The sequence below is a fragment of the Magnolia sinica genome, chromosome 10 (assembly GCF_029962835.1).
Source record: "Magnolia sinica isolate HGM2019 chromosome 10, MsV1, whole genome shotgun sequence".
Lineage (NCBI taxonomy): Eukaryota > Viridiplantae > Streptophyta > Magnoliopsida > Magnoliales > Magnoliaceae > Magnolia > Magnolia sinica.
In genome coordinates, this window is record NC_080582.1 from 10865511 (window position 1) to 10881485 (window position 15975).

At 41.9% G+C, this 15975-nt stretch overlaps 1 protein-coding gene and 1 long non-coding RNA gene across 2 annotated transcripts; one reads left to right on the forward strand and one right to left on the reverse strand.

Annotated features, from left to right (window-relative positions):
* Positions 1 to 4002: 4002 nt before the first annotated feature.
* On the reverse strand, positions 4003 to 15571 carry LOC131217337 (tetraspanin-8-like). Its single transcript, XM_058212251.1, has 2 exons — positions 15098 to 15571; positions 4003 to 4454 (listed from the first exon to the last, which is right to left on the reverse strand). Exons 1-2 carry the CDS (start codon positions 15569 to 15571, stop codon positions 4140 to 4142), a joined length of 789 nt encoding a protein of 262 aa, XP_058068234.1. The 3' UTR covers positions 4003 to 4139.
* Positions 10219 to 11089, forward strand: LOC131257964 (uncharacterized). Its single transcript, XR_009177740.1, has 4 exons — positions 10219 to 10525; positions 10637 to 10736; positions 10820 to 10895; positions 10973 to 11089. It is a non-coding gene; the product is annotated as an uncharacterized LOC131257964 (long non-coding RNA).
* Positions 15572 to 15975: the final 404 nt, after the last annotated feature.

A 15975-nucleotide genomic window follows, 5' to 3' on the forward strand; every position in this document is an offset into this window, starting at 1 on the left:
GCTGTTTGTGGTCCTTTTTATTTCCCTTTTGCATTGTAAGTAAAAGGTTCAAATCCAAAACGTATACCTGTTTTGCTGCTGCTGTCTTAGTTAGTTTGGTTGGAGAGATCATTGCTTTCTATTTTATAGCCTGCAGAAGTAGAATAGATATTATGTTGGTTTCTTCATTGGTGGTTGCAAGCCATTTGGTTGTGAGAAGGATCTGGATGTATGATTTACCATTGGAATGTTGTTTTCCAACTTTGCAGCTCCACCGATGAGGAAAAGAGTATATACTTTTTTTGTTGTCATGAAATTAAGAATCCAAGTCACTCTTGATTGTTGTCTATTTGTTTCCTTGTGTATGGTAATTGGTAAGTCAGCGGATTCATACCCAACCTATGGCTGTTGCTGCTGCTTTGGTAGGATAATCGGAGCTTGCTATTTTAGAGCCTGCAGAACAGATGGCTATGTTGGTCTACTTCAATGTAGGTTGCAAGCCATTCAGTTGCGACAAGGATCTGCATGTACAATTTTTTGTTGGGATGATGTTTTCCAGCCTCTGAGCTTTCTTTCTTTCCTTATTTGGGGTAGCTTGGACATTTAACACTTCAATAGGATGTGCGTGAACAAGATCTCATCAGCTGGTGGCATTCAGAGGAAGATCTACCACATGATTATCAATTGGGTGCTTGCAAATGAGTCTTAGGGGCTGCCCAAAGCCAGCTCTGTTGGGCAATTAGGGGAGCTTAAAGCTGCCTAGAGTTGCTTTGCACTGGCTTAACTATCATCATGGTCAGGCATTCATGTTTATGTGCAGTGGAATTATGAGGTTCTGTGCCTCAAGAAGTGAATGGCTATGTGAGTGATGGTTTGCCGAGGCATCCAGTTTGGTATATGGAGGCACATGATTTGGTGATTCAGGATTTGGAGGGATCTGCTGCAGTTATTGGAATAGGATGTCTCAAACATCGGAAGGCCTGACGTTGTTTTGATCTTTGTCCCTTTTTCAGTTGAATGTGGACCATGACTGTATTTTTATACTGGACTGTCTGTGTATTGATTGACCAGTTTGGATATTCCTATCTGAAAGAATTTTGGTGAGCCCTACATAATGGATGTCAACATAGTGGGCCTGGGCAGTGCGAGAAAGCGTGCTTGCAGGTCTTGGCCTTTCTTCAGCAAAGCAAGTAAATTGGTGACCATACTTGGTTGGAGAACTAACAAGTGAATGATTATTTATCTTGGTCTCCCGCTTGGGCTAATCTTGTGTCGACTGAGATTTGGGATGTGGTGGTAGCAAGGTATTCGGCGATGGTAACAGTGGGTAGGACATGTAAAAATGGGTACATAACAGCCATTAACCTGTTGTCGCTGTTACATAATGGTAATGGTGATCGCCATTATGCGTTATGGGCTTATATTGGTTTCTTTTTCCTGAGGGAGGGAGGGGCTTTTTTTTTTTTTTTTTTCCAGATAGGGCATTACAGCCCTGTATCGCATAACAAGTCCCAGCATTTCTGACAATAATTCCTTTAGGGAACAGCATAATGCTACTTCTCTTGGGAAGATGCAAAGAGATTTTCTTTAGCAAGGGAGAGGAACAATACTTGGACATATATCCAATAGAGGAGTTAGGCATTGGGAGTATTGGGGATTATAGCTTAATTGGTGGTGGAGATTTGGGAGGGAGAAGAATGCACTTCGGTGACAGGTATTTTGTAAGACAACGAGAAAAGGTGTGAGGTGGATTTCAAAAGGAATATGATTGTACTATTAAAAAAGGGGGATATGGTTGCGTGAAATATGTCGTTTAGAGGAAGATTTGCAAGATGGATTAGATGAAATATGGTGTCCGGGATGACTGTGAGATGAAAAAGGCTTAGGGCCCATTTGGATGTACCCTCAGAAAGAGCTTTTGATGCTAAAGTGCCATTTTGATCTGAACAGCAGTTGTTGTTGTGCATTCAGATGCAGTATGCAAACCCCTGACTCATATCTGTCTCAACAAAATAGGCGCTAAACCAAAGTGCGGGCTTGAAATCCCTTTTTAACGAAACCATTTTTGGAGGAAGTGCATTGAAACGGCCCCTTGGGGGCTGTTTGGACTTACCCTTAAAAGAGGTGTTTGACACCTTAATGGCGTTTTGAGCCAAATTCTAGTTTACATTGTGTGTTCGGATGCACTTTTGTAAACCCTGTCTCATCCCCCGCTGGGCAAAATAGGCATTAAAAAGCCAACTCGACTGTTGAGTCAACTGAAAAGGTATGCGTGGAAACCCAGTTTTGTGGAAGTGCTCCAAACAGGCCTTGTGGAAGTTCGTCCAAATGGGCCCTTATTCAAGTTTGTTTTCTTGGCTCCTTTGTGGAGTTGGAGGCTCTAACTGAGAGACATCGGAAATGCTAAAGTTGGGCCTTCTTTCAAGAAAGAAAAAAAAAGGCTCTTGGATCTCTTGGTAATCTTGTTTTGGAAGGAGGTTCCAAGGGTGGTATTTCTTGGGCTAATGGTTCCTCACAGGCCCCCTAGAAGCCATCTTTTTATATAAATGAAATTAGGAAGGCTTATTGATCCTGCTTTCCTGTTTCTTTTTCACGAGTTCCTAGAGAAGATGTAGTGAAAATGATCTGGTTAAGAGTGGTAGGGCCACACTTCTCCTGGTTGGTGACACTTATCCATTGCCTTAATGGATAGAATGCCCTTTTGTTGCTTATTAAAAAAATGAAAAGAAAAAGAAAAAGATGGAAGATGTTACAGTCTCACGGAGAAGCTTGGAAGAATATTCCTGGAAGGAATCTGCTTCAATGTCAGAAATGTATCCATCTTTCCCTAAAGAAAAAATGTCAGGAATGTATCTGAGGTAAGGTTTAAGGGTGATAATTGGCAGCGAGGGACTTCCATGTTTGTTTAGTGTAGCTGTTAATAGATAAGCAGTGGCTAGAGTTATGAGTTTTTTGTTTGTAAAGTTGGGTTGGAGTGGCCTCGTTATAAGGATCTTGAAGGATGTTGAAATGGTAGAATTTCAGAGGCTGTTGGGACTTCTAGAGAAGGTGGTTATTGTTATTAATAGAGATGCAGAAGATGAAAGAACTAGGAATTGGTCGCCAAAAGTAAGATTTTTGGTTAGCTCTTTCTTCTCTGCCCTAATGCAAACAGGTAAACTGGTTCCCTCCCCAAGCCCCCAACCTGAGCCCAATCCCTACCCAAATCAAGCCAAACTTTTTTATGCTGGGCCTTGCCTTATAAAAAATTCCTGAAGCCCAAACTCAGCCTGTTAAGTGATTCATACACACTTATTAATGGTATGGTACATATATATATGTAAAGACTAATAACCTCTCTCTCTCTCAAAAAAAAAAAAAAAAAAACAACAACAACAACTAATATGTATAGTTACCATATCGCCTGGGTCCAACCCACCCCGATGGACCGGTGAGGTTGAACTGCCAGCAACCCGATTACTCATCGGACCTGAACTTCTGGACTAACCCCTGAGGGACCAGGCCGAACTGAAGGACCCAATGGGCTGGGGTGACCCTTTGACACCCATATGCTACATCCATGGTGGAGCCCATTAGAGCAAAAGAGCACTGGCCCTGCATGAAGAATCAAGCACCGTGGGAAGCCATAGGCTCTGATGGACCACTTTGGACCTGTTGATTCCACTTGTTTGCAGTTCTGCTTGTTGATGGGATGAATAATCATGTTAAGCAACATTAAAGCACCAAAATGACGTAATCCCCAAGTCAGTGTGAGAGAAGGTGGCAAGGTAAGGATCATGGTTATTTACTCTGGGACACGTCCCGAGTTGGGGTTCAAGTCAAGTTGCAACTCGCCCGAGTTGGGGGTGAAATGTCGGGTCTGACTCAGATGATTCGGCGATCCATGTGCTATTGTAAGGGTGTGAGGACAATATGTAGTCTGCAAAGCCCGGCAGGATTCAGATTTGCAGGTCCATGAATTCCATGTATTCAGCGACAATCTTAAGATCATCAATCAGGGGGTTTCTTCAATCATTTGGCGGCATGACGATTGAGTTAATTGCATGAGAAATGATCACAAGCAGTACAGAAAGAGGCAGTAATGGATATACAATATTGAGTCATTTTTGTCCTCGATAGAAGTGAAAATTCCATTGAGCTGTGAATCCCTGACTCTGTGACTAATGGTAATACGGTCTGTATGGCTGGTAACTGTCCATTCTATTATTTCTAAAAGCACAGCAACCGATGGAGTAGATGATATTGAGGAAGAGGAGGGCAAAGAAATTCATGATGGCGAGTTTCCTCCAGCTGATCTTCAGGTTGGCAAGGACGCCTGCCTTGCATGAATTACAGTCGTAGCATAGTCTATCCTGGTCGTTGCTCCATACCTGACAATCACTGTCGTGGGAGTCCACGCCGTGTTTTGGTACGGTCCAATAAGTAGCATTATTGTATATGAAACCACAGGAGGTAGGTGGCTTGCAGCAACCCGACTGAAATTAATAACAAAATATTCAAATGACTTAAATTAGTAACAACATATTCAAACATAAAATCAGGAAGGATTAGAAAATGATCATGAAAGTGAGGGAGAAAGTTTTTGTGCGCACAATGTGCACTGAGAACCTGTGTGCACATCTCTCTCCATCTGTAGTGGTGGGTGGGAATCTTAACATGTATTTTGGATTGTGCTTTTGGGAATTTGGCATTTCAAAATGCTTCCTAGATTCCCTACATCTTTAATTTGTGGGAGGCATGTGCACCATATCTCTCAGCATGTCATATGTGCTTAGAAGTGGCCCCAAAATTAATAATTAATGAAAAAAAGAAGCTGCCTAAAAGAGAGTAAAAATAAAATAAAATAAGAGATTAGAGATGGATTCAGTTATCAGCAGGTCATGCCACCACACTATCAAAGTCAAAGGATGGCAGACGATATGACTCAATGCTCACCTGCACAGGTTTGCCCACCTAATGAATGGATTGGCCTGGTTTTCAAGACAGGTGATCTTCATGGTGAGGCCCACCATATAAATGGCACGGATTCCCTACACAAGTGACACTTTGGCAGAGTGCTAAGTTGGCATACATTGGGCTTTAGGTGACCACTTTTTTTTTTTTTTGCCTTATTCCTATATATTTTTTTTTAAAAATTGCTTTCAGTGGATGCACTTGATACAACATGGACCAATGCATCGGAGTAGGAAACGTCCATGGCAGCCATTTTAACCAAAGATGGAATAAATAGGAGAGAAATTTCAATGCTTTTGCAGATTCTGATGGTTCATATGCATGCATGTAGAAATTTTAAACATAGCATGTATGTGATTCAAATTAACCATCTAGGCCATGGACCCGTTTTAGAGTTTAGATGGATCACAAACCTGGAACCACTCTGAATTGTTGTCCTAACTGGCTGATTGGTGGACATCTAATGCATACTTAGAATGAAAAATGGTTCGCATTCAACAAACAGATGTCCATTAATCCAAGGTTAGGGTTATTGGGGAAACCAGTGTTTGAAATATCGTCGGCCGATATTATCGTTATCACACCACTGCGAGACGATACACTCGCGATAATCCCCAGAAGATACCAAAAAATCCCAAATATCAGATATCGGTCGATATATCGTCGATATCGCACGATATATCGACGATATCGCGCGATTTTCTCTCCATTATTGTAAATCGACAAACACACGGACAGTTACGGGTGGATTGCAGGGGACTCACGAGTCCCACTGTAGCTAACCACCCACAAACACCATAAAAATCGGATTCAGGTTGTGGATAATAATAAAAAAATGAATTAGAAGAAAAAAAATCGAAGAGTACCTGGCTGTAGCGGTGATTGAAGGTGGGCCATTCGACAAGTAAGTACGATTTTCTTGCCATTTTCTTCAACTTCCCCCTTTTTCGGAGATTCCGACGAGGAATCAGGCCGGATCGGCGAACTGTTCCTTCCGGAACGAGATTTGAGGGGTTGCGTGCGTGAAAGACGGATCAGAGTGTGTGGATGCGGGTAAAAATGGAGAGGGAAGGTGAAAGAGGGGCGCAGATGGGGAAATCGAATTGCGTACTGAGTTACGCAGTATGCTCTTATCGTACTGAGTAAACTCTGTAGGGCCCATTGTCATCCCTACACGCATCCCATAGTTCATCTACATCGTCCATCCGTTTTTCCATATCATTTTAGGGGTTGAGCCCAAAAATAAAGTATATCAAAATCTCAAGTAGACCATACCAAAGGAAACAGTGGAAGTATTGATTTCCACCATTGAAATATTTATAAGGCCCCCAATGATGTTTATTTGTCATCCAAACTGTTCATAATATCACAAAGACATGGATGAATGGAAAAAACAAATATCATCTTGATCTAAAACTTCTGTGGGCCCCCAAGAACTTTTCAACGGTAGACTTCAATTCAAACTGTTTCAGGTGGTGTGGTCCACTTGAGCTTTGGATATGATTAATTTTTCGTTTAAAGCCCTGAAATTATATGATAAAACGGATGGACGGATTTGATAAAATGCATGAATGACAGTGGGCCCCACAGAGTTTACTCAGTACATAGTGTGCAATCCTCTTCGGTGGATGGGGTAAAGGCCATTGACATGGTGCGTTACTCAGTACGCTCTTATCGTACTCAGTAAACTCACTTGGGCCCACCTTTAATGTATGTGTTCCATCCACGCCGTCCATCCACTTTCTCATCTAATTTAAAGGTTGATCCCAAATTTTAGAAAAATATGAGATCATACCATAGGAAACAGTGGTGATACTGATTTCCACCGTTGAAACCTTTCTCCACTGTTTTCTATGGTGGAGTCAACTTGATTTTTGGATTTGACCCATTTTTTGGCTCATGCAATAAAATGATCTCTTCAAATGTATGGATGGTGTAGATAGAAAAAATACATCATGGTGGGACCCACGTAACTTGGTGACGTGTTGTGCCCCGTCAGTGACGGGCGTTCATATGATAGATGCATACTGAGTTACGCTCTTATCTTACTTAGTAAACTCTGTTGGGCCCACCATGATTACACGTGGTTTATCTACGCCGTCCATCCTTTTTTACTGATCATTTTAGGTGTTGAGCCCAAAATTGAACCATATCCACAACTCAAGTGGACCACATTACAGGAAACAATGTTGAATGAACGTTGACCATTAAAAACGTTTTGGGAGCCATAAAAGCTTTGGATCAACCTGATATTTATTTTTTCCCTTCATCTGGGTCTGTAGGACCCAATCAATAGATTGGATGTCAAATAAACAGTACAGTGGGCCTTAGGAGGATTTTAATGGTGGATATCCAATCATTATTGTTTTCCTTTGGTGTGGTCCACCTGCGATTTATATCCTTATGATTTTTTGTATCAATCCATAAAATGATCCATAGAAATGGATGAACAGAATGGATGAAACAAATACATTATGGTGGGGCCCACAGAGCACCGACCACCAGCTATGAGGTCGGTGTCAGGGGGAGTAGCCAATCCGTCTCCCCGCGCACGGAAGGGACGTGGATTGCGTCCTACCCCCGCCTGGACGGTAATCCGTCCGGGCAGGCCTTTGTGGGGCCCACCGTGATGTAAGTATTTTATCCATACCGTTAATAATTTTTATATGATTATTTTAAGCTATGAACCAAAAATTGAGGTAGTTTCAAGGCTTAAATGGACCACGAAGTGGGGATTGAACCTCCACCATTAAAAACTTCTTAAGAGCTGGAGAAGTGTCAGATCAAGCTAAAATTTGTGTTTTCACTTCATCCAAGTCTAAATGACCTTATTAATAGGTTGAGTGGTAAAAAAACCATCACGATGGCCCTTGGAAAGGTTTCAATAGTGGGTGTCATTATCACTGCAACTTCCTTTGATGTGGTCCACTGGAGCTATTTATTTGCTTCATTTTTTATGTAGTACCTTAAAATGATCTGAGAAAAGCGATGAAAGGTGTGGATAAAATACTTACATCACAGTGGACCCCATAGAGGCCTGCCCGGACGGATTACCGTCCTGGCGGGGGTAGGACGCAATCCGCGTCCATGCGCAGAAGATACTGACGGGTTGCGTACCCAGACTGGCTATTGAAGTGACGCACCAAGTTTTGTGGGGCCCACCATGATGTATGTGTTGTATCTACACCGTCCATACATTTGGGTATATCATTTTAAGGCATGAGACAAAGAATGAGTCAGATCCAAATCTGGAGTGGACCCCACCACAAAAAACAGTGGGGAGAGGGACACCCACCGTTGAAACCTTCCTAAGGTCCACTATGATGTTTATCTGAGGTCCAACCTGTTTATAGTTTATAAGTTCAGACAAACATGAAAGAAAGGAAACAACAAATTTCAACTTGATCGAAAACTTTCATGGCCCTTACAAATTTTTAATGGTGGGTGTCACTCTCTCCACTGTTTTTTGTGGTGGGGTCCACTTGAGCTTTGGATCTGACTCATTCTTTTTCTCATGGCCTAAAATGATATCTCTAAATGGATGGACGGTGTGGATACAACACATACATCATGGTGGGCCCCACAAAACTTGGTGTGTCACTTCAGGGTCCACCATGTCATTTACTTTCTATCCGACTTGTTGATATGTTCATATACACACCTGTATGAAGTGAAAACATGCTGGGAATAAAACAGTCACAGCTTTGTAGGGTAAAACATGCTGTAAATGTAAAATCTACTGTTCATATGATGATCCTTATCATGGTGGTCCATATTTTAATGAGTTACAACTGATTAACGGCTTTGATTGAAGGTCCACATCATGGTGGCCCCTAATTATTAACCTATTGTTGGCATCAAATCTCGTTGTTCTATGTGGTGTGGCCCATCTGAGTGGTGGATCTATCTAATTTTGGCTCTATCCATTGGAGGGAGACAACCTGATATAGGGTGGACGTACGGTCGACCCATTCCCGATAATCGATTCAGGAGTATTTGTGATTAATGTGGCTTTGTATCGAGGAGTGGTGGGGTAACCCGCTTAAAGGAGCATTTAGCATGAGGGTATCGCAATGTTGTGGATTGCCCTAAGTGCCCACAGGATGTGCGAGAACAGATGAAGATCATATTGGAAAAAAAATGTGAAGTCAAAAGATGAATGACATGCGCGGGAGAGGGAGATTACGGAGGAGTTGGGGCGGCCACAATATGCAGGTGAGGATGATGTAGTGGATCTCGATAATGATGATGATCCCAAATACAGATGCGCAATTCAAGAGTCCATGCGAGATCAGTGAAAGAGGGATTAGGATAGGAGGTGGGACACAAGTAGGCCTAGATTTAATGGGTCCATCCATGAGCATGGTGGGGGGGAGTGGAGCAAGGGAGAGTGCTAGGGGTGGATCAGGGGAGGGTAGTAGGCGGGGAGGAATATGGAGCATGGGCAGGAGTAGTAACATGCAGGTGCCGGATCTATCTTCAGATCCGAGGATGTATAAAGAGGCAGAAGGGACACAAAAGAAACTAAATGAGATGTTTAGTGGAGGGGATGTGAGGAAAAAAGTTGAAAATTTTATAGCAAATTTTTTTATATACGATCAAATCCCCGCAAATGCCGCAGCAAGCCCGCACTTCAAAAATACGATAAGTAAAGTGCAGCGTGGGGGTGAGGGTGTGCAGCCGCCCACACCCGCACAGATCATGGGGAAATACTTAGATGATGAACATGCAGAAATAAAGACATACGTTGATTCGTATCGGCAGTCATGGGAGATGTACGGCTGCACTGTCATGTGTGACGGTTGGACCGGACCGACAAAGATGTCGATTATAAAATTAATGGTCTATTCCAGGGGACGAGCTGTGTTCCTAAAGAGTATAGATGCGAGTAGTAAGATCAAGGATTCTAAGTACATTTACAAATTAATGCACAACGTCATGCAAGATGTTGGGAGGAAAAATATTGTGCAGTTTGTTATGGATAATGGAAGTGCATTTGTTAAGGCGGGGAAGGATATTCAGAGCAAGTATCATATGCGTTGGACCCTCTGCGTAGCCCATTGCATCGATCTCATGCTGGAGGGGATCGGGAATAGGCTGTCGGTGAAGACTGTAATTACTGATGCACAGCTCATTACAAACTTTGTATACAACCACACATGGTTATTAGCCGCAATGCACAAGAAGTGTGGTGGCGATATAGTGCGCCCTAGAGCGACGTGATTCGCCACAAATTATATCGCCTCAAGTAGCCTTCTCAAACACAAACAGGGATTATGGGAGCTTTTCACCTCTCATGATTACGTAGAATGGAAAAAGAGGTTGATGAAAGTAACCTATAGAATCGAAGAGCTGGTGCTGGGAAATTCATTTTGGGATAAAGTGCGTGATGTTGTGGGTATTCTAGAGCCCATTTATGTGGTGTTGAGGATGGTGGACAATGAGACAAATCCGTCGATGGGGTCGCTGTATCCGTCTATACAGCTGATGAAAGAGGCCATCATGGTTAAAGCTTCCAATGCATATAAGTGGGTGCATGCAATAATAGATGACTGTTGGGAAAGGACGCTTTCTCACCCACTACATCAGGCTGGTAAGTACCTATATGGATTTTTTTTTTCCATATGCAATAATAAACAAGGGTTGTACTGATGTGTATATGTTGGTTTTCAGCGTATTTCCTGAATCCCAAATACTACTACAGCCAGAACCTCTTCGAAGATAATTCATTAAAGAGGGCTGTGCATGAGGTGTACGATCACTTATTCCCCGACTGTCCGAGGAAAGGCACATTTGGTAGTGAGGTAAATATGTTCCGCACTTACATTCTCCTTCTCTTCATCTCAATCATTAAATACTTATTTTGGTTGCTATACGCTATCAATAGATTGTTAAATTCCGCGACGCAGTTGGAATGTTTGGGTGTCACCCTACAGTGAAGTCAAGGAACGCTATGATGGCATGTGAGTCACTGTAGTAAACTTAACTTTTATATTATTTTGGAAAATCTAGGATAATGAAATAATCTTATGATATGCAGGCGAATGGTGGTCCATGTATGGGACTAACTGCGAGGTTTTACAACGATTGGTTGTCTGTGTGCTTGCACAGACAGTGTCCTCGTCACCCTGTGAAAGTAATTGGAGTACATTCTCCCTCGTACATACAAATAAACGTAATAGAATAGGGTATGAGAGGTTTTAGAAGCTAGTGTATTGTAACTACAATATGAAGTTACGAGAGAGGTTGCTTCGTTCGGAAGGAAGAAGAAAAGCGCAGGAAGACCTACTGGACCTGACGACGGTCGGACAGCATGCATATGCTGAGGATGCGGAGGATGACCCAGTTTACCAGTGGGTTAGGTCGGATGATTTAGATACCTTGGATAGGCAACCAGAGTCACATATTGTGACAGAAGTAGAAACACAGGGGATTGATGTTGATGCACATGTGGAGCAGCAGAGGTCTCTTGATGAGGCATTCGACCCATTGACGAGGAGTCCGGAGGGCAGCCCGCGGCAGTCACTATCACGCGGGACACGCGGCGGGGAAACATTGTCTGACACTGAGACCGAGTCAGAGAGTGATGCGGGAAATGAGTCTGGTGATGATGATGGCGGCGATAAGGGTGACGATGACTCTGATGACAGTAAGGATGATGATGATGGTGGTGGCGACGCGGGTGGCAGTCAGGACAAGAGGCGTCTTAGCCCTTTTACCGGGGAGGAGAGTTTCGATCATTTTACACAGGAGCCTGACCATAGTTCTTGTCCAGGAGAAACCACGACCCCGTCTTGTTTACAATAAGACATACATGCGTCAAAAGCTATTGCAGAAAAAGCAGACTCATAAACTTTCAGATTTTGAGAAGGAGCTGTTGGCAAAATGCATGAGGGACACAAGTGTTCATGGTAGGCGAGGTGGTTCTAGATTTGGATCATGGACGAGGAGAGCTCGAGTTACAGGCCACAATATGAATCTGGATCACAAACACAGGAAAGTAGCTTGAGTTCTGTGCCGCAGTATGGACATGGATATAGACCTAGTGGATATGTGACGAGTGACTCCAGCAGTTATGGCACATCATTTTTCAACCATGGTCAGGAGTTCACTTCTGCATATTGGCAGGGATATGAACAGCAGTATGGATACGAAGGAGCTTCATATGTGCCATTTCCAGATCCATATCAGTTACAGACTGTGACGATTATGCAGTACCCACGGATGAGCGTATTGATTCAGTTCGGAGAGGATAATTGGAACCACTCTACCATGACTTGGGTACAATATTGTCAATTTGTGGAGCAGCAGTACTATGCCCAGCCCCGTTGAGATGGAGATGATGATTACGAGCCACCGCGCAACTCTATGTGGGTCTAGACCACAACTAGTCCCCATCATTGATATGTATATTTCTCAAATTTTACTTATTCAGTTCTTCTTTTCCTTTTCAATGAATTGATTGTGTTTTCATACATGACTATGATATATTTATAAATATCATGCATTCAATTTAAATATAGTTGCGTTAGTTCAGTTAAACATCGCATAGCTTAGGACTCTATATAAAGGAAATTTATTATGTGCATCTTTTTTTTGAGATTTTATGATTTAAAAGTGTGTATCAAGGGCCTTTTTAACAATCTCCAAAGTTTCATTAAAAATTCAACCATTTTCCCAACGTTTCCCCATGTTTCCCAAAAAGTGCGATAAACTATGCGAACCGATACGTATCTGTATCCCAAGGGTGCGATACATTGTGCGATACCGATATTATGAACGCTGGTGGAAACAATTAGTTGAAACTGAATAGAGTGGAATGGCGGAATAGGATTCATGTAGCTGACCCCAACTAGTTGGAATAAGGCTTAGATGATGAAGGGGGTGGTGGATTAAGTCATCATCATTATATAGGGCATCACATATATGGAAATCAGTGGCCTTGGTAAAACATTAAGTATGGTAAGGGGTGGGTTTTTTTAATTGAGGAATGGGAAGAATATTAGATTTTGGGAAGATAGATGGGGAGGGGGGAGATCATAAACTGAGTGAGCTTTTTCTACAATTGGCGGGGATCTTAGTTGAGGAAGAGTTGAGGGTAGCTAGTTGCTTTTCAGTACTTGGAGAGGAGGTAGTATGGGCACTGCTGTGTAGGCAGAATTGGGCGACGAAGAAGTGGCAGAGCTCATTCAATTGTAGTTGTTATTGAAGATATCTTTGGTTCTCTCTGACCTGGATTCTACGAAATGGCTTAAGGATAAGTCTGGCATATTTTTAGTAAAATCATTCTATATGTTTCTTGCTGGGGTTGTTCTAGGGACGGGTCTTGCTCTACTCAGTTCATTTGGCGATATTGTGCCCCTCTAAAGGTGGCGGCTTTTTCATGGCTTGGTTGGGAGGAAAAGGGTGCTTACAATAGATAATCTCCGAAAATGAAGCCTTATCCTTCCGAATGTTTGTCTAATGTGTATGCAAGCTGCGGAATCAGTGGATCACCTATTCGTTCATTGTGCTTTTGCAAGATTGTTACGGGATAATTTCTTTGTTTGGAGTGCTATAGGTGTTGCCAAATTTAATTGAGAGTTTCTTTTTCATGTGGCATGGGTTTTATGGCTGCAAAGAAATGACTGTTGCTTCAGGAATGGCAAAAGACAGGTTTCTCAAGTCTTCGGTAAAGCTAAATCTCTTGTTTTAGAATGGGCTTTGTATTCAAAGTTCGCAGTTTCTTTTCTGGTCTCTTGAGGGGATTTGTAGCCCGATAGGGTTGTCTATTTGTATGTCCTGAGCTTCGTCTTTTGTAAATAGCATTATCATCGTTTAAATAAATAAATAAATAAAAAGATGCTGAAGATGATGATGATTGGTGAAAACTGAAAATAAAAATTTAAAATTTGAAAAGAAAAGAAAAAAAAAAACACTGTAATGTATGTAGTACATGTTATGAACCTAAAGAAGAAGAATGTTGATATCTAAGCTCTATTCTGCGCCTGTATGTGTTATCTTAAGCATTAATTTCTTGGGCCCTAACCTTTAGAAGAAAAAAAATAAAATAAAATCTCTTGGGCCCTACCATGCATGGACCGTATCTCAAAAATGGCAATGACCAGACAATCCAAACTGCTGAGCATAGGATTTTTGCCTATTTATTTGTCAATGGTTATTCTTTCTTTCATTTCGTTCTCTGTTGGTACTAATCAACCATTTAACGGCTGGGTGTATTTTGCCAGTGTGAATTTTTAGGTGAGACCCATCAATCGGGATGACCATTGAAAAAGTCCAAATCCAACTATTAGGATCACTACATATCTTTTATTGTAACACATGGGGATGTATTTGAGCAGTTCTCATCCTCGAACAGATTTCATTATCAGGGTCCCCCCCTTGTTGCATAACCCCACAAGAACAGCGATGACAATACGAAGTAGCTTTTGCATGCATGGAAGAGGAGTTTAATCTCTTATAGATATCATAATTCAATGAAAAGAGAATCACTAATATGAAATTCTCAATCATTTCATTCTATACCCTATGCTATTAGTTAGATACGGAAAACCAATTAACAGTTTCTATATATATATAAACGTCAAAGAAGCCTAATTCAAAGTGTCAGGTGAAGGCTGACTCAAAAGGCATTGAGGTGTTGAACGAGTACCGCACTGGCGAGTGGGTTGAGGAATTAGCAAGTTCGACGGTTTCTACCATATCAGTAAAAGGTGCAGTGCAAGGAATACAAAGGACTTTCCCCATTCAAGGCATATTTCAGTTTTCTCTAAATTTCCATGAATTTCTTTTAATGGGTAGGTCAGGATCGAACCCAAGACCTCCAATGTTGTACTACTGCCATGAGACCATGGCTCCAGAATTGGAGAAAGCCTGGATAGGAATTCCATGATTACTTTGGCAATTTGGGAGCTTGGAATTATTTGGGTGGAAAGTACTTTCCAAGAAAATGGCATTTTCCTTGATTGGGAGTTCGCATTTTGGTGGAAAACATTTTCCAAAAAACATGTTTTCATGGCAAAAGTCCTAAAAAAATTCCCAGCCTTCTCTCCAAAAGCTTTAGTTGGAAAATAATTTTTAAAGAAAAGTCACTTTCTCTACTTTTATTTTCTGAACTCCCAAACAAACCTTAAGAAAAATCCAAAAGCAAAGAACCGAAGCAGACCTGGGTCGGCGTTAGGTTTTGCTTGTAGAACTCGGCGGTCTCCTCATATAAATCATTGCCATCATACATCTGGTGTCCGAGCCTCCTGCAAAACTCCGAGTCTTGCAAGCAACTCTTGATCTTGCCCCAGTTCTTCTCATTGTTGACTTGCTTCTGCAACCAATCCGAATAATCTCCGAGCCGATATTCCTTGTATCCCGTTCCCATAATAGCCTCCCCGACACCCTTGTTCGTGACTACAAAAGCGAATATTGAGAAGCAGAAGAGTGCGATCATCAGCAAAAAGGTCACAAAGAGGTAAATCCATAGTAAGAATGTGACCTGGCAACATGCGCCAATAATCCCTAGGACTGAGATGACGAACAAGAACACGCCAAGGACGAGCATCGGGAATTGGATGAAGTTCTCGCATTCGGAATTGGTCTGGATGCCTAATGACAATGAGGCCAAGATGATCGGGATCGATAAGATCATGGTTAGGATGTTTAGGAGGCCTAGGATATGGTTGCTTATGTGATACATTGCTGGTTTTCAGACGTTAATTTCAGTTAGATGTATTGATGAAGGAAAAAAAGCAAGGAAAATGTATGAATTGATTTGGGTGGTGGTGACACAATCTCCTTTCTATGTAGGTCTCTCTATTAATGTGTGTTTATAGAGTAAAAAAGGAAGGAAAATGTATGAATTGATTTGGGTGGTGATGACACAATCTCCTCTCTATGTAGATTACTCTCCAAGGAGAGAGAGAGGAAAAGAAAAATGTATAGATTGATTTGGGTGTGACACAATCTCCTCTCTATGTAGATTACTCTCTAAGGAGAGAGAGAGAGAGAGAGAGAGAGAGAGAGAGAGAGAGAGAGAGAGAGCATGGAAAAGAA